This window comes from Hesperophylax consimilis, chromosome 2 (assembly GCF_061612785.1).
Source record: "Hesperophylax consimilis isolate HC1 chromosome 2, BYU_Hcon_1.0, whole genome shotgun sequence".
Classification (NCBI taxonomy): domain Eukaryota; kingdom Metazoa; phylum Arthropoda; class Insecta; order Trichoptera; family Limnephilidae; genus Hesperophylax; species Hesperophylax consimilis.
Genome location: NC_142837.1, coordinates 25,627,570 through 25,646,923, shown reverse-complemented (window position 1 = coordinate 25,646,923; position 19,354 = coordinate 25,627,570). Strand labels below are relative to the sequence as shown.

Genomic DNA, 19,354 nt, shown 5'->3' with positions numbered 1-19,354 from the left:
TTCTCCTTTGGTATGGTGGAGGGTCAAAAGGTAACATCTAGGTCAGTGAGCCAGTCCAGGTCCTCTGGCGTCACCCTGTGGACCTCATGAATCCCGCAGAGGAATGAATGCAGCGGGCATTCTTTGACTACATGTTCGGTGGTCTGCACCGCACCGCATTCACACATCGCGACTCTTTAAGGCCCATCATAAGGGAACAGTGGCTGTGGTCTTATCCTATTGTGCGAAACCAGTGGGTTCGTGCACGAGATGGACATTTCTAACGTCGCGCGTTGGCCGATTGTCACTCCACCACAAGTTTCCTTCTATCTTCTGGAGCGAGATAAAATCGGAGGATCCTCACTTCTTCCATTCAAAAGTGTTTTCGGCACTTCAAACGGCATGCAGGGTGAGAGATGCAAAGGTATTGTGTTTTTTGGCAACGCCTTCTTGTATTCCGATAGTGTTGCGATCTCTCGCCTAATATTTGGCGGGGTTATGTTTGCAAGTACGGGAAGCCAAGGGAGACGTGTACACTGTACATCTTAAAGTCCCGCTGATGGTTATCATTATGGCATTAAATTGAGCATCAACCATGGAACCACAAGATATATCAATAACACAATACGATCTACATTGAATAAATGCATACTCCAAATTTAGTTTAAAAAACTTTTTTTAACTACGTAAATCCATTCAAAATAGTAAATAATTATCAAATTTGAGAACAAATTTCGTTTGTTCTTAAAGATTTTGATAAAATGATTAATTTACAAAAGCAATTAGATTCGGGCACGCACCTGGGCTATTACAGGTAAGTAGTTGATTAATTTGATGGCGGTACAAGGTATTATTTACACTGTCCTGTGTGGTATGGCGTGCAGACGGCCATTGCACAATGTGCGGTTGTCTGAGGCTGTCAAAATATTAATATAATAAATTGGAAACTCTATTGTCTCACCTTGCAGCCAATTAAACAACAAAAAAATAACAAAACGGGTCATTACTAGCAATAGAAAGGAATAGAAAAAGTATATAAATATATGGTTGCCTTTTAAAAGAACATTTAAGATATTATTAGAATTACGATGTAAGATTTTATTCTGTGTATGATTGAGGAATCTTTTGGGTTTCCTTTAACGCTTTCTTCTCTTGTTTCGAATGGCTCAAGAAGGCTGTGTGGAATTTTTTTTTTGATTTACTATAAATACGCGATATGACATGGGTGTTGTTCTCACTCATTGTGGCAAAGTGTGGCATTGTGGTATCATTGAATTTCCACAATAACGGATACATACATTTATTGGGTATTCGGTTTTATTTGGATCAAATGTAACATTAATGCAGCAACGCAATAGGTCTTTTATTGATAAATAAATAAGCAAGTTAACAACAAAGATTTAATCATTGGCAAAAAAGAATACTTTATTATTTTTAGTAAAAAACATTTCCTTAGATATTCCTTCGACAATAACTGAAAATACAATTCCTCCAATTCTTTCTGAACAAGAGGAATAAAAAAATTGTATCAATTGTATAAAATGGTTTCCGGATATTTTATATTTGCAAGTAAATCATTAATATTACTATTCCTAAATGGAAGTTGTATTTTTGTAAATCAGTTTAATCGCTGAAAATTATGTTCTTGTTATTTTTAATTTTGTTTCTTGCATATATTATTTATTAATTTAATTTTATTTTTACTATTTCTTTATCATGTTTCAAAATTGTCTGTCATCAAAATTGTACCACCTAGATATAAAAGCCCTTTGGGCGTTAAATAAATAAATACATTGATTGATGGCTTCACTATAAATAAGTCACCATAAAAATTTTATCTTTGATAAATATAAATTCGGTGCCTCATCGTGGAGTACCTATCTAAAGCTTGCTTCCTAAGATTACTTTCTTTTAAAAGCTTCAGAATTTTCACCAAAGTATGTAGGCCGTTTACGATATAGTAAACAAATATAGTAAACGGCCCAAAATCTGTTAAAACAAGTATCTTAATCCAGGATACAACTAAGTAAAACAAGTATCTTAATCCGGGACACAACTTACTAAAACAAGTATCTTAATCCGGGACACAACTTATTAAAACAAGTATCTTAATCCGGGCCACAACTTCTTAAAACAAGTATTTAATCCGGGACAAAACCTAAACCAATATCTTTATCCGAGCCACGACCTCTTAAGACAAGTATTTTAATCCGGGCCACAATCTGCTAAAACAAGTATTTTAATACGGGCCACAACCTATTCATAACAAGTACCTTAATCCGGGCCACAGCCTATTAATTTGTTGTTTATTTAATGTTACATTTTAAGTGGACAGCCATTGTCACAACAATTTCGATTAATATCTCCCTAAAAAATCATATTTTTATCCATGTCGTGCTCCAACAAGATCAACCTTATTCATCTTTTTTTATTAAGTTACATTGCGAAGGATTAACCAAATAGACATTGAGTAAAAACAACTTCCAACATTTGACGAAAAAAGTTGTTTTTATTCTGCGGATAATTTTAAATTAGCAAGGACCAGATTAAAGCTTAACTAATTATAGTTCGTATCGGTCGATTGCTTTACAAAAAAATAAATTATTCAATTTCTTTGCACAAAATCTTGCGTAACCTTCGTACGTAGTGGGCGTTACGGCGTCAGTACTTTTATGTGGCGCGGTGTTCGTAAAGTCCACAGAGTCAAAATATTAATAATAGTTGTTTGTAAATTGATTGTTGTTCTCAGTACGCTTGAGCTGTAAACAATACAAATGATGTACATAATATCTTTGTGGACTGAATGTTTTAATGAAAAGTGTAATATCTTTGATCCCGAGACTAATTGAGAATTAAGGAATATTGGTAGAAAATAAATTATGTGGAACACATTTAATACATACGCGTATACGCTTAGTAAAATGATAAAAGTGGAATAACTTAAAACTCTGGGCACAGATGTCATGGATTAAAAACCCGTCGAGGAGGAATAACAGTTTAAATATAGCATTATTTCCACATCTTACCATCGTGTGTTAATGGATTCCTAATAGAAACGTTGTTTATAAAAGGCTTCATCAATGTTTTTCAAAGCATTTCTGAATTGCACGGTATTTCTTTTCTACACTTACCAACTTCCTTTGGTCTGACAACGTTTTCAAAACAGAAGATTTAGTTCAGAACACTGATACTGACCACACCAATCAGTACCACATAGAGAAAACATTTATAATTTATTAAGAACATCTTCAAATTGTTCGTAATCCCGTTAAAAACGGGATTGCACCCTTTGGCGAATGAATTGATAGGTTTCCTAATAAACTTTCAGTAAAACTTGAATGTGTTATCGCGATGTCGGAACAAGAGTTCATAAAAATTGAAAGTGCATGAACACGTTTTCTGATATTTAAGGAATATACTAAAAGTTTTATAGAAAACGGACTGCAATCCGTGCACTGGCTCCACGTAGTCCACTTTTATGCGACGTAACATCAAATAATGTTATTAAGGATGCAATAATTGTGATTTAAGAATCTAACCAATAGTAAGGTTACTTGTGCAGGGGTCAGACCGCTCTGTAATGACTTATGACATAAACTCTGCTTTCTCCCCATCCGTTTAATAAACTCTTCTAAAACCTGGACTTAGACATGTATATCATCAGATTGTGGCATGTATTTCATCCTCGAATACTTCTATACTATTCCCTTTCTTACATTCTCCTTCACAGTAACTGAAAGAAAGTTGAATTACTTAAGGCGAATGTAAGAGCGCAACAAATAATTACTAATAATATTTTAAAGCAAAAATTGACAAAATGATTAAATTAACGGCATCTACGAACACGTAGATTATCATGAAATCAATATTTTCGATTAGTCTTTACTATGTATCGGTTTACATTATGAACACCAAACAATATGCTTTGAATAAATTGAAGTTTTTCCTATCTTTTCGTTTAAGTAAAAATAAACTAAAATTTTGTTTTAATTTATAAAAAATTTAAGAGGAAACTAGTAAAAAAAAATAATATATAAGAAATGTACGAAAGAATAAACAACTTTAAAAATACGATATTGTGGCTAAGATTATCTGTGACCCTTTCTCTTGATAAACTTTTTCTTTTTTATATAATTATTCACAAAATAAATATAAACCACTTTCGCACCAAAATCGAGCGTTTCTAGACATCGTTTATTTAGCCATTTTTATGCCCATTACCTACATTCGTGCGATATAAGGTACACTAAGGACGGGTTGTTTCGGAGAATTTGAACAATTCATCAAATTTCATCGTTTATTATCGGGTTCTGTGGAAGTAATATTTAAATTCTGTTAATAATTCATTATAGGCTAGTTGCTTGATAGAACTGAAATAATAACAGGACTTGAAAAAATCTTTCACAGAACTTGAAAATTAACTTTGATATTTGAATAATTGTTCAAATTCTCCAAAACAACCCGTCCTTAGAGTATACACATTTTCGGCTTGTATATTCCTCTTCATGATTAAATTAACATAGGCATTAAAAAATAACCAAAACACTTCTTTTTAAAACTTAAATAGGAACGTATGTACAAAAAAAACATCGCTTAGATCTCTTTACGCATTTTAAAAATAAGAAAAAGTTCGCCATATAATATTGCTATTAAAATATGAATATTCAAATTGATTTGCATAATATTATAGCCACCCAGTATCAAAGTGATTACCAGCAACTCAGAATGCTCCACATTCTGATGATTGCATTACAGACAATTTCAATGTCTCCATATAAAAAAAAGGGTACCTACACCATAAGCGGTAAGTTAAGTACATGGCGCGAGTTTATTTTTTCGCATTATCGCATTATGGAGCAATCTCTAATGCAAAATAATATGTAATAATAATTGCTGGGTAACAATCATTTTGGAGAAATTGTTTTGGTGGGGATTTGGAGTAAGTATATATTGTTGGATAAATTCTCTTAGAGGTACAGTTCGAATCATCTCTTCACAACACAACATGTCTTTCAAAGTACGTCTAATATATTAAAACAACAGGATTTTGACGAGTTGTCATAAGATCCATTTAAAATCATAAGTGTTTTGTCGTAGTAAACTTAATTTAAATGAATGTTCAGTGATATTTCAAGTGTTTTTTTTTTATATTATAAGAAGTTTCAATAGAACAACAAAGGCTTGCTTTTACCTCTGGGATAACGGGCCGTTTATTATTGTGACTAAAAAAAACGTAGAGAGCTTTATAAGTGCTGATTGTTTAACTTCACAAACGTATGAACACTGTGGAACAAAATCACAGCGATGTTGATAGTAGCATTATTTCGATTTCTCCAACTTTAAGCTTAAAAATTACCTTGACACAACTAATGCAGATGGTTTTTTATTGTGTTAAAAACCATTAAAAATTGTTTACTTCTGTTTCAGGTTTTCGTTTTCGCTTGCTTCGTGGCTGTTACCAGTGCAGGAGTCATTCAACCAGTTCACTACGCTCCCCAGGTCGTCCAATATGCCGCACCAGCAAAATTGGCCTACTCCGCCCCAGTTGCTCAATATGCCGCACCCATCAAAGTAGCCACCCCAATTCAAGAATATGCCGCCCCAGCAAAGGTTGCTTACACCGCTCCTCAACAGCAGCAATATTCATACTCCGCTCCTCAACAGCAGCAATACTCTCACTCCGCTCCCCAACAGCAGCAATACTCTCACTCCGCTCCCCAGCAGCAACAATACTCGCACTCCGCCCCCCAACAGCAGCAGTACTCCTACGGGAAACACGAGGAACAATACGCCCCAGCCCAGTACAGCTTCGAGTATTCTGTCCATGATGAGAAGACAGGAGACATCAAGAGCCAAAAGGAGACCCGCAATGGAGACAAGGTCGAGGGATACTACACAATGATTGAAGCTGATGGAACCCGTCGTATTGTAGAATACACCGCTGATGAGCACAGCGGATTCAACGCTGTGGTTCGTCATGAGGGTACTAAAACTGCTCAGGCCGCTCCCCAATATTCTCAGTCTGCTCCTTCTTACTCCCAGGCTGCTCCTTCTTACTCTCACTCTGCTCCTTCTTACTCCCAGGCTGCTCCTTCTTACTCCCACTCTGCTCCCTCTTATTCTCAGGGTTCTCAGGGATCTTCCCAGGGATCTGCTTCTTACTCTCATTCGTCTCCTTCTTACTCCCAAGGTTCTTCTCAGGGATCTTACTCCCAAGCCGCTCCCGCCTACAAGAGCTACACCCAGGCTGCCCCCTCCGCCCAAGGATACGGCCAGGCCTCTCGTTCTCAGTCCTACTACCACTAAAAACCATTATTAAATGACCGGCCATTCCCTTATTATTTATTCTGTAAGTTTGCAAAACTTTTAGTTTTAAGTAGCAATAAATTATTACTCAAATGATAAACAACATGTTTGTTACTGCCCATTCCACCCATCCACATAATAGTATGAAACATAATGGTAATGTAAGCCTGATATAACGTATCAAAGTTATTCTGTACCTATACACCTACCCACATGATTTTAGTTCTCCGAGCGACTATGTTTGTGTTGTACTGTTTGAAGAATCTCCGACCTCTTGCGAACAATGTCTCAATTAACTGATCATATTTAGCATAATTATAAATGTTGATTTAATAGTAATATCGAGAGGTATGGCTTTGTTATCTTCTGTTCTCAGAATGAAGTTAAAACAAAATAGAAACTTTCACATTCGTGTGTTACTCGCATATTGAGCCAAGATTCATCCTGTAATCAATTTTAATAAGATATATGCCATGTTTCATGCATTAAAAAGATGCAGCTATACACGTTCCACAATAATATAACAATCGTACCAATGCGTAAAACATTGAAGGGTGACTTCATCAAATTTTTTAAAAGCAATCCAAATCATGGGCAACTGCATACCGTAACGTTATTTTTGTGACAAATTATGAATTTGGAAATTTTTAAACATTTTCGTTCATTAAAAAACTCGAAGAAACTAACTCCACGCAAAAAACCTTCCACTTTCCTATCTCCTCCCTCTCCCCGTTCGATTTAGCTTTACAACATACCCTAATTGTGGATTAAATAGTCTCACTAGCTCCGGACAATTGGGAGGACTCATTAATTGATCACATATACAAGCCATTAAATTATTCTTATTTTTATGGTAAATTAATGTGTTATTGGTATTTATTTATTTCTGTGGCGTCGAGAAAAATCTAGATTAACTAATTAATAAGAAACCGCTCGACCTACTTAGTACCTACTCCCGAATTATGTACCTGCAGTCGAAATCGCATCGTAAACAGAGCAACCTACGTACTTCAAGCACCTACTTGTCTATCGACGACAATAACATCGCAAGTCCGTCTTTCACATTACGAGAACTCGCCGGAAGGTTCGAGTCTAGCGCCTAGGCATAATTGCCGCGCCATCGAAACTTCCTGAAACATACAGTCTGTGCGAGTGCCTAGAATTTAGTTGCCATCCATCTACCTACTGCTGCCGTCGGCCGTGTAGTATAAATATGCCCGACGCAGCGAGTCAGTCAGTCAGTCATCAATCTGCCGCCAACGATTTACTAATCTTACGAGTGACGATGCGCCCCCTGCGCCTCCCGCGAAGGACAACGTACCCGGCTTCGCCCGTACCACCATGGACTCCATCGGGACATCATCATAGCGCCTTGTCCAGATCGCCGTTCCTGGCAAGCGCCACTCGGATTACAAGCGCCCTGGTTCCAGTGTCTCTGACCAGCGCTTCTTCCACGCCATCATGACCACCACGAGGACACGCAGCATCCTCACTGGTCTACGCCGCTCCCGTTCAACTGCCTACAAGGTCCGCCGCACCTTCGGCCTCCGTCAGCACTGGAGTATTGATTCCCCAGATCGCCAGTGCCTGACAGTCATCGAGTCTCGGTCACCAGCGCCCTTCGTCGACTCACTGACCCGCGCGTGACCAGCACATCATCGGAGCAACCGGATATTCTACATCTGTCCTACATCATCTCCTCATCACGGCTACACTGACTCACCAATAAACACAGTGAACTTCACCACACGCCTTTTATTTAGTGCCTCACCCTGATCCCCAAATTTCTATTCACGTACAAATATTGTACAAATGATTACAGTTTACACAGATTTTTAAAGGAAAACAGTAAAATAACTTTTTAACAGTATTTAATATATCAGCAAGATAATTTAAGTTCCTCGTCTCCTAAAATGAGTTCTGTAACTCATAGGGATTGCTCTAGCAAGAAATAAAAATAATGATAAAAATCTTCATAATATTGAAATTCAAAAATCGAACCCCAAGCGCATTCAAAATACCTAGCTCTATCTAGGACTAACTTATATATATTCTAAATACCTACCTCTACCTAGGAATAACTTAAAAATATTCAAAATACATACCTCTATCTAGGAATAACTTATTTATATTCAAAATACCTACCTCTATCTAGGAATAACTTATATATATTCAAAATACCTACCTCTATCTAGGAATAATTTATATTTATTCAAAATACCTATCTCTATCTAGGAATAACTTATAAATATTCAAAATACCTACCTCTATCTAGGAATAACTTATAAATATTCAAAATACCTACCTCTATCTAGGAATAACTTTTATGATGTGAGTTATTATTAAAAAAAATCTTTTTCTGTTTTCGACAAATCTCGCGCTTTTTTGTCTTCATTATTTTCTTGTTATTTTTTTTTTTTCTATAATTATGACCATTAAAAAAATAAACAACAAACTAACATTCCTAGGTTACGAATAACCTGACACTATTTTAAAATCTCCTACTACCATCACAGTAAGCGGAAAATGTGGCTTGTGTTGTGAGGGAGGCAATCCGAGGAAATGAACTCACGTCGCCTGATCGTAGCCACTGATCGGTTAAATTTACTTATTATTATTTTCTTGTAAGTATTATTTATAATATTTTATTATTTACATGACTTTATTATTTGAACACGAATTTCCTTACCAAACACAAGAGACTTGTCTATTTAAGGCGAGGAAATGCTCCTATTCTTCTTCTTTATCACATTAACATGTAATAACTTGTATGTTTATTGTAAAAATACATATTTCATTTAAAAATAAAATAGATAATAATTTTAAATAACGTATGTCTAAATATATGAAAGAGACATTCGTTCATGAAGGAGATAGTACGATTATGCTGACACATATAAATGGCTGTCAGCTTTAGTTTTATGTTTTTTTTACCAGTAAACTTTCTCCAAGTAATTAATGCAATTAGTGTGATAATAATAAGTGTAAATAGTATATCCACACTCTGTTATTGTTTTATAATTTTCCGACACATTTTTTTCAGTTTCGAATTTGAAAATGGACCAAAGCTACCCCATTTTACGTTCATGCACATTTTTTTTAAAGAATTTTAGATTTTCATAGAAACAGTATAGAACGCAACAAGGAACATCTAACAAAATAACAAATTTGGCTGTGAGCAAGTAAATTTTTTTGAAGATTATTACTTTGCTTTTTAAAATTGCTAATGTTTGCATTATTGCAAAGTTTGTGTGAACATCTATAAAAGGAGACCTTGGTTAACTTAAATAAAGTTTAGTTAAGTATTTTCCCTTTAAAAACGGTATGCGAAGTGAAATAAATTAGATAATAACTATTAAGGCGATGCCATACGAAGTAATGCAAAATCATGTGTTTTTGGTTTGAAAATATGGTCGCCTAGAAATGTTTCAGATGCATTAATCAAATATTGCAAGTAGAATACATCTTGATCTTTGAAATAATCGAATATTTTTTTCGTAAAAATATTTTTATAAGCCCAGAAAAAAATAATGTAAAGGCCTATGAAAACTGCTTTAAAGTTCAAAATCTCCAACTTACGAACCCATTTTCGGTTATGATTTTATTGTACAATGTGGAAAATTAAGTCATTAAGTAGTTTAAAAATTAAATATTTATTCCTGAACATCCACAAAATAACATAAAAGGCACTTTTTGGCCATGTTTTTTTCTTGCATAAATCAAAACAGGCGTATGGTGTTAAGCGGGAATTTAAACCTTATCGCCATTTACATAAGGGTTGTTATCGATAGCGGCTCAATTTAAAATACTACACGACGTAGTGCATTGCCTTAATAAAAAAATTTGTAAAGTATTCAAATCTTTCAAACAACGTTTCGAAGGAGTGAGGAGTGTGTTATTTTATATTATAATAAAATCACATTATCTTCGTATCTTTCGATCCCTTTCATGTATCTAATAGTGATGACAAAAGGATTGTATGTTTATTTGATTTGTAGAAGTTAAAAGATAATGAAAATTTTACATCAAGATTAATTTTTATTACCTTACAAAGGGTGTCTACTTTGACGGAAAACAATCAACTAATTTGTGTATTTGAAAATGAGATAAAATTTAATATGAATTATATAAGAGTACTTATTTATTTAAAAATGTTTAAAAACAGTTTTTTTTGTATTTATTTATAAAAAATACATTTTTGTATCTAGTGCATAATATGAATTATATCAGATTATTTATATAAAAATATATTTTTTTAATGTTTTTATTTAGTTACAAAAAATAACATTTTTCTATCTAGAATAAACTATTAGAATTACTTGCACGTAAAACTTATTTGTATGAAATTTAGGCACACTTCACACTACATCTAATTCTTATTCTTTATAGTATTTAGGCATAACCCACAAAAAGCAGCAAGGCTTTAAGCTTCTTTTCAATCCGTCGGTAGTTCATTGAATTTTATTGAACTTCTAGTTGTAGCCCACAAATTTGGCCCTTGTAGATGGAATCTGGTGTAAAAATTTCTAGTAATACGAGTTAAAATAATATAACATCGAAATATTTTGATTCAGACTACGCTTAAGGATGCTTTAAGCCAGTCATACTCAACCTGCGGCCCGCCAAGCTATTTTGTGCGGCCCTCAATACATTTAATAACAGGAACATTTACAAAATCTGGCATTCTATATCACGTTAATTTGAGATTAATTGCGACTTTGACGTACAGACATTTAAACCCGAAGAGGATAGTCGTTGTCGTGTCAACATCAGATCTGGTATAAGAGTGTTGCTACTGCACACGCTAGATCTATCTAAAAAAACAATTTTTTTGAAATTGAATTCCGTAGCTACCCCCCCCCCCATGGATTTCGAAAAATTGTTGTGGGGAATTCCCCCCCCCCATGGATTTCGAATAATAAAGGGGGAATCAAGCTCACGTAGAATATTTGTGGGGAATATGTGGGCAGAATTTATTTGAGTTCATTAGAATTACTGCAACTGAAATTCGGCTACTTAATGTTTGAAAAACGGCGACATTAGGCCAAGATCCGTTGGCAAAACTGATGGTTACTCAAATGGATTTCCAAAAAAACGGGGGTGGTGGGTTTCATGATATTTTTTGTCATACCAGTATAGCGTTGCGGCCCGCGTAGCTTTACAAACATATGAATATGGCCCGCAGAAGAAAAAGGTTGAGTATCATTGCTTTAAGCCCTAAAGCGTTTTACTGTACCTACTGCTCTTAGGAGAACTGTCTAAATACCGATTCCAAGGAAAATATTTTGGCTTTAGAGATGATACCAGATAAATTCGCAGTTTTGAATGTACATATCTCAAAATAAAACACTGTTCTTGAAAGCACATGAAAAATTCTTTCTCATTTTAGTATTACAAATCGACATTAAAAGTATTAAAATTTTTAACCCAGGTTTTTATCGTGTAAACTTTAATTACACGAAACTAAAAATTACCATTACAAAAGTTTAAAAATCAGTAGAAAATTGTTGTTTCTGTTAGTTATTCTTGGGTGATGATCAGACTTTATTCCTTTTTGGAATAAAGGCTTATTAAGAACGCGTCAGCTTTTGATTTACAATTTGCACATTCAAAGTCTTACCACGCAACTATTCCCGGAATTGGTCCAGAGCTTATACATGGGGTTACTAATTTATTAAGAATCTCTTTAAATTATTCGTAATCCGGTTAAAAAGGGATTTCAGGCCCTCAACGAATGAATTTCACAGGATTGAACATTCCTCCCCGGAGACAGGAGTTAAAACCGCTAATACCTATGCCGAACCTTATTTGGATAGTGCAGATATTTATTTCTCACGTTAATTGCTGTAAAAGTGCTGAGTGCTACCAAAAGTTTATAGAATGCATTGTCATCGACAACGAGTCTGATTTCCGAGTTTCAGCTCGATCGGATGTCAGAAATGCGTTAATTTTCATTTCATTCATTCATCGATTTATTCATTCAATCAAAAACAAAGTAAAAATAAAAAAAGCTGTATTTAAAAAAAGAAAAATTATAAAGTAAACCCATATCAATATGCCTTATCTAACATATTTTTCTTTACCCTTAGGACTTTGTCTGCCGATGATGATGACATCATCTCATAAATGATTAATATTAAAAATGATTTGCATAATGTAACGGCCGGCTATCACCTTACTATTGCATTATAAGAATCCGGTGATTGCATTATATACAAGTTCAATGTCTCTATAATATGTAAAAAAAGGGTAGGTACCTACGCGATGGGCGGTAAGTACAAGGCGCGCAGATATTTTTTTGCATTATCGCATTATGACGCAATGTCTAATACACGATAATAATTGCCGGGTAACAATCAATTTGGAGAAATGAGTTTGGTGGGGTATTGAGATGGAGTATATATTGTTGGATAAATTCGTTTAAAGTTACAGTTCACTTCATACCTCGATCTATACAACACAATATGGCTTTCAAAGTACGTGCATGACAATATTATTTTATGAATTTAATAAGCCCTCGTGCAATTTAAGTAATGAAAATAGTTTATCGTTAAGTGATGTGTTAAATGTGTTCTATTTAATTATGGCTAGTGTTCTTTTGCATTCTTTGCATTCACCATCAGGGCTACCATGCCATTGCTCGTGAAAGCTACAAGATAAAACTTAGTAACCGGTTAAAAAATAACGGCAACAATTTATTTATAAACGCTCTTCTTAGGGGTTTTTAGATATTCATTGTAAAAATTATTGTATTTATTATACATAACTAAACTGCTTCAGTAACAATCTTTTGTATTTGTTAAGCGATAAATTTAAAATGTCTTCGGCTTAGTTATTTTCCTCCATTAGTATTCTGGGGCAATGAGGAGTACGTATGGTACTTTAGAAGAATTTCTGCACTGAAAAAAAACACATTTAAAATTTATATTCAAACTTCCTATTGATTGAATTTGGATTGTGCAGTTGGATTCTTTAAAATTCCATCTAAATTTTACGGCAACTCATGATAAAATAACCTACTTACCTAATCCCTACATAGTATACCCTTTACCTAATCTATACATTTAGAATAAAATATTATGTAACATTGCTTATTTTCAGGTTTTCGCTTTCGCTTGCTTCGTGGCCGCTGCCAGTGCTGGAGTCATTCAGCAAGACCACTACGCCCCTCAGGTTGCCCAATACGCCGCCCCTGCGAAAGTGACCTATTCCGCCCCTGTTGCTCAGTATGCCGCCCCCGCTAAAGTAGCCACCCCTATTCACGAATATACCTCCCCGGATAAAGTTGCTTACTCCGCTCCTCAACAACAGCAGTATTCCTACTCTGCTCCTCAGCAGCAGCAATACTCTCACTCCGCTCCCCAGAATCAACAGTACTCCCACTCCGCTCCCCAGCAGCAACAATACTCATACGGGAAACACGAGGAACAGTACGCCCCAGCCCAGTACAGCTTCGAGTACTCCGTCCATGATGAGAAGACAGGAGACATCAAGAGCCAGAAGGAGACCCGCAATGGAGACAAGGTAGAGGGATACTACACCTTGATTGAAGCTGATGGAACCCGTCGTATTGTAGAATACACAGCTGATGAGCACAGCGGATTCAACGCTGTTGTTCGTCATGAGGGTACTAAGACTGCTCAAGCTGCTCAGGCTGCTCCTCAATACTCTCACTCTGCACCTTCTTACTCCCAGGCTGCTCCTTCTCACTCTAACTCTGGTCCCTCTTACTCCCAGGCTGCTCCTTCTTACTCTCACTCTGCTCCCTCTTACTCTCAGGGTTCTCAGGGATCTTCCCAGGGATCTGCTTCTTACTCCCACTCTTCTCCTTCTTACTCCCAAAGTTCTTCTCAGGGATCTTACTCCCAAGCCGCTCCCGCCTACAAGAGCTACTCCCAGGCTGCCCCCTCCACCCAGGGGCAGTCCTACTACCATTAAGAATGATACTTAGATGACCGGCAGTTCCTACATTGTTTATTTTATAAGTTAGCGTAAAATTTTCTATTTTTAAGTAGCAATAAATTATTATTCAATCCCAAAAATTTTCTACTTATTATTTGGCTGAACTCCTGGAGAAATGCTGTTTTTTAGTTGTCATTTGAGTTCGATGTGATATTCATAAATTTTATTATATTTATTGGCATAGTAATGTTATCATCCCAACTGCTAGCCCAATCCTCAGTCAATGAGACCATGGCATCCCCAATCGGGGTATGTTGTGAGGCTGAAGGTAGTAGGAAGGGAATGAGATGGGGAAGAAGAAGGATCGGGAAGTACCTGGGTTTTCAGGTGGTCATAAATTAATTAATTTTTTCTAAAAAATGAATTTTAGGATTTTATTTTTTTATTGATACATTACAAATATTTTTTTATAAAATATGATTTGGTGTTGATGTTTTCCGTGATCATGTGATTGAATTGTGATGTTTTACGGCCTGTTAAAATTAAGGCAAGTACTAATCCTGTTCTAATATGAATTCTTGTTTGAGTTCTTTTTAAACCTCGAGAGAAGAGTATGATTTGCCTAAAACAAAATTACTTACACTCGATGGCCGTGTTATCAAAATAAAACGTTTTTTGAGAATAATACCGTTCAGTTCCTGGTGTTTATAGAATGATAATTGGTAGAGGGTTTTGCAATTTTACACATGCAATATACCTACTACGGGAAAGAAATAGATCAACGCATTGATTCCTGACAACAGTGCCCACTGTTCGAGGTATTTTGCTGAGAAGACAAATATTAGTATAAGATTTGCAGCTGATTTTAATCGTAGTAAAGCTTTTCAGTGTGTGATTCGAACTAAAAATTTGATGGTGGGTATTGGAACTAGTTAATTTACTAGTGAACTCATAATATTCAACGTAGCAGACATACGTTTGCAAAATGTGACGAAACAATATGAATCCCCCATACAATCATGGTCCTTTCAAATAAATGTTATCCACAATTTATCAAAATGTGAATTCCCCGTTCATGTATTCGAAAGAAATGATTTGTCACAGACTATGAAATCCAATTTTCTGGTCATAAAGACATAATTTTTTTGTCAAAATAATTAATTTCGCATCCTTAAAGATCAAAAGTAATAGAAAGAATTTGAACGTAATAAACATATCGAAGTTAAACGCAATGTTCCACACATGTCACTCACCAATCGCTGCACATCTCTCAAAATAAATCACAAGCTCTCCTCAATAAAACTCGGAAAACCTTTCCGTGTTGTGAATGCAGTATTTGACGGCCGGCATAGTCCAGTGGTAACGCATTGGACTGCCATTCCGAAGGTCGCGGGTTCGAACCCGGCGTGCGCAAATACATTTTATTTGATTAATTTGTGTTATTTCACAATTAATTAATTAAAATTAAAATTAAAATAATATATAGTATCTTTGCGGCACGTTCCAGAGTGGAAGATACTACCAGTATCGCCCTGGTGTAAGACCACCATTCATAATTGAAACGTTGCTCCAAATGGCTTTAGCCGTGTTTAGTGACTAGATCTGAATAGCCAGGTACTTCCCCACCTTCCTCTTTCCCTTCCCCACTTACCTTCAGCCTCACAACATCCCCCAATTGGGGATGCCATAGTCTCACTGGCTCCAGACGGGAGCAGTTGGGACTCTTGTGAGGTATTCACTGTAAAAAAAAAAAAAAAAAAAATTCTAGACGTACACGTTGACTCACCTCGGAGAATAACCGTGCCGTGTTGTGAATGCAGTATTATAGACGTACACGTTGACCCGCCTTTTAGAAAAACCTTTCCGTGTTGTGAATGTAGTATTCTAGACTTACACGTTGACTCACCTCGTAGAAAAACTGTTCCGTATTGTGAATGCAATTTCGTTTTTTGGAAATTGTGCTATCGTGCATTAATAATATGTGCTATCGTGCATAAATTGTGCTATCGTGCTATCCTGGAAAAAGGATTAATTTAATGGAACGCGGATATTGCAATCCTGATTAAATATTCTATAATGGAACGCGGGTATAGGTAGAGGGAAGTCCCCTAACGCCAAACGGCAGGTAGTACCGAACGAATACGAAAACTATAACAAATAAGCGAACGAAAATGGCCGTTAATCGTGATAAAAAAAGAGACAGAGCTAGTTGGGTCGCGAGAGGAGAGGCAGCAGTTAGTTTTGATCGTAGCTTTCGTGAGATTTTCGTGTTTTGAAATTCCTCCTAGAGTTTAATTTGTCTTTGGTAAGTATTTTTACAATTTTAGTGCTCAAAACTTGTATTAAACGAGTATGTTTATGTTTATTCTTATGTTAATTTTGTTCTTTGAGTCCCTACAACCGAACAGTGTTTTTTCCCCTATGACCAAACAATTATTTTAAAATGGTTCCATTTTATTATTTCAGATAATCTTATATTTTAAATAATGGAGAGGGCGAAAAAAGGTCGCTGGTGACCCGAAAATTTAAAAGGTGCAATTTAAAAAGTAACCATGAAAAAGATGTCCTCAAGAGAAGCTGCTTCAAGATACGGTATTCCCATTTTATATGATAAAGTCTTAGAGAGGTTCACGAAAATCTTTTCGTTGGAATATGAGAATGTCTTAGAAACACACATCAAAGACTTAGCTGATAGACGCATGACATTGACAAGAAAGGAATTTTTAAAAGTAGCATTTTATCTAGCTGTATACCTCAAAATACCTCTTCGTTTTAATGTGCAAAAAATACAGCTGGTAAGTATTTTTATTAAGAATATATGAAACGTCATCTACACTTGTCACTAAGAACAGCAGAGTCTACCAGTTTGATGCGTGCAGTTGGATTCAATAAAGCACAGGTAGATGTGTTTTTCGATAACTTAAAAAGTTTTTTAAGAGTTCTTTTAAAAGGTTTTTTAAATGTACTTTTAAAAATGTACAAGAAGACATAAAAAAGAAGATAAAAATACTACAACTTTGCCATTACAAGAAAACCGTCAAAAGCGTAAACAATCTGCGCATGCAACCCAAGAAATATATTATGTTGTTTGTTTAGAAAGTCATGATGAGGACTGGATTCAGTGCAACGCGTGTAAGGAAAGGGCTCACGAGGCATGCGCTGATATTCCAGAGTGCTCTGACAAGTATATTTGTGATAGATGTTACCTTTATTAGGAGTGTTCGGCCATAAGTGCTATTTTATAAGTATGTTCGGTACTAGGTGCCACAGAATGATAAACCAAAAATTGATGCCATTGATTATCTTTTGTTTTCACTTTTGGTTTATATTATGTTGATCGTTTGTTGATTTATTTAAATATCTTTGATTGTTGTGTATCCAATAATATGTAATAAATAAATACAAATCCGTTCGTTTTTTTTTTAATAGCTCCCAAGCTTAGGTGTTCGGCACTGCGGGACTTCCCCCTACTGCGCTGCTCCGGGAACCATTCCTCTGAATTTTTAACCGAATTTCTCATTTATTGTAACCATTTGACCTCTCCAGCCGGAATGTCTCTAACCCATCGCCAAGCATCGCAGTGGGATGGATGGATTCAACAATTCGTCACTCCTGGGCACACTGACCCTCCGATCCTTACCCTCCTCTCATGCCTTTTCTTTTCCAGAACTTCATCTCCTACTTTTCATTAGAAATATCCTCCAAATGGCATTCCCAAATACGACATGAGCCTGGAGAGATTTTTCCCGTGTGGATTTAATTAAAAAAAAAACAATGTTTCATGAACCCTACTAATATGTAATTAGATGACCATTCAAACGGTATATAACAAGAAATGGCATCATTTTATTTCATCTGCACTCTAAAACTGAAATCATACTTGTTTTTAGGTTGAGGACTCCATTTTGTCCGATGATGGCATTATCAACCTTTACCCACAAATTAATATGAAACAGATTTGCATCTTGTTATTGTCACTTATTTATCAATACGTATAAACTGGTCACAGAGTATGCATATTTAGGTATTATTATTGATTGTTTTTTCAAATGGGACTTACAAATAAATAAAGTCTGTGAACGTCTGAGATCTATTGTTAATAGATTATATCAATTAAAATTCTATGTTCCAATACGTACACTTAGAATAATTTATTTATCACTAGCTGAATCTATTATAAGGTATGGAATCACAGCTTGGGGACTTTCATGTAAAACAAATATAAACCATGTTCAATCAGTTCAAAATTCACTAGTTAAATTATTAGCTCATAAAAGTTTATACGAACAAAGGCATAATGTTCCATACCTTTATCAGAATCTTAAAATTTTCTCAGTAAGATCAATTCTGTGGTATAAAATTATATTTCAGCATATGAATAGCCCTATATACATAAAGAGACTGGACCACACTTACAATACTCGTTTTACGTTAAATGAAGGACCAATTGTACCTAAGCATTTAAACAAATATGGACAAAGAACACTGGACTACATGATACCTAGTTGCTTAAATATGTTACCTGCTGAAATAAAAAAAAATGTACAAATGTAAAAACAAATATTATGTTGAAAAATTGGCTCGCTGAAAGAAATAGTTTGTATTAGAGTCTAATACAAACTATAGGTGATACTATCACTGTTGTGTATATGTTTTTATATTTTTAAAACAAATTGTTATTTTTTATTGTCATTAAGTAAAATAAGTTTTTATCTATTTTTAATATTTTTAAATGTGAAAAGTTGCCATCGACAAACTACTGAAAAGTAGTTTATTGGAACTTTTCTGTTTTTTCTGTATTTTATTTTATTATTTACTGTTATATATATTTTTGTCTTGCTTTCTTTAAATAAAAATAAAAAAAGCTCTATATTTCAATGATTGCTTTACAGACATTTTCAATGACTTCATACGTAAAAAAGGGTTCCATGATAACTCAACACAGTAACAATTCAACACACTTTTAAAAAGTAATATAAAAAAATTAGAAACGATGAAAAAAATTTTTTTTAACCTAACCTTATCAAACCTACTTAACCCAGTTAATAAAGTTTTTGTTTCATCACGTTCCATGACTTTATATAACTTTTTAAATATGTGATGAATTATCATTGTGATGATTTATCCGGTCACCGTAAAAAAGGTATCTACCTACACCATAGGAGGT

At 35.1% G+C, this 19,354-nt stretch overlaps 2 protein-coding genes across 2 annotated transcripts; both read left to right on the top strand.

The window, feature by feature from the left end:
• The first annotated feature begins 4,984 nt into the window (after positions 1-4,984).
• On the top strand, positions 4,985-6,285 carry LOC149425839 (uncharacterized). Its single transcript, XM_089643695.1, has 2 exons — positions 4,985-4,996; positions 5,407-6,285. Exons 1-2 carry the CDS (start codon positions 4,985-4,987, stop codon positions 6,283-6,285), a joined length of 891 nt encoding a protein of 296 aa, XP_089499821.1.
• A 6,462-nt stretch (positions 6,286-12,747) lies between these two features.
• LOC149425838 (cuticle protein-like) lies at positions 12,748-14,223 on the top strand. Its single transcript, XM_089643687.1, has 3 exons — positions 12,748-12,761; positions 13,387-13,542; positions 13,708-14,223. Exons 1-3 carry the CDS (start codon positions 12,750-12,752, stop codon positions 14,221-14,223), a joined length of 684 nt encoding a protein of 227 aa, XP_089499813.1. The 5' UTR covers positions 12,748-12,749.
• The last annotated feature ends 5,131 nt before the right edge of the window (positions 14,224-19,354 follow it).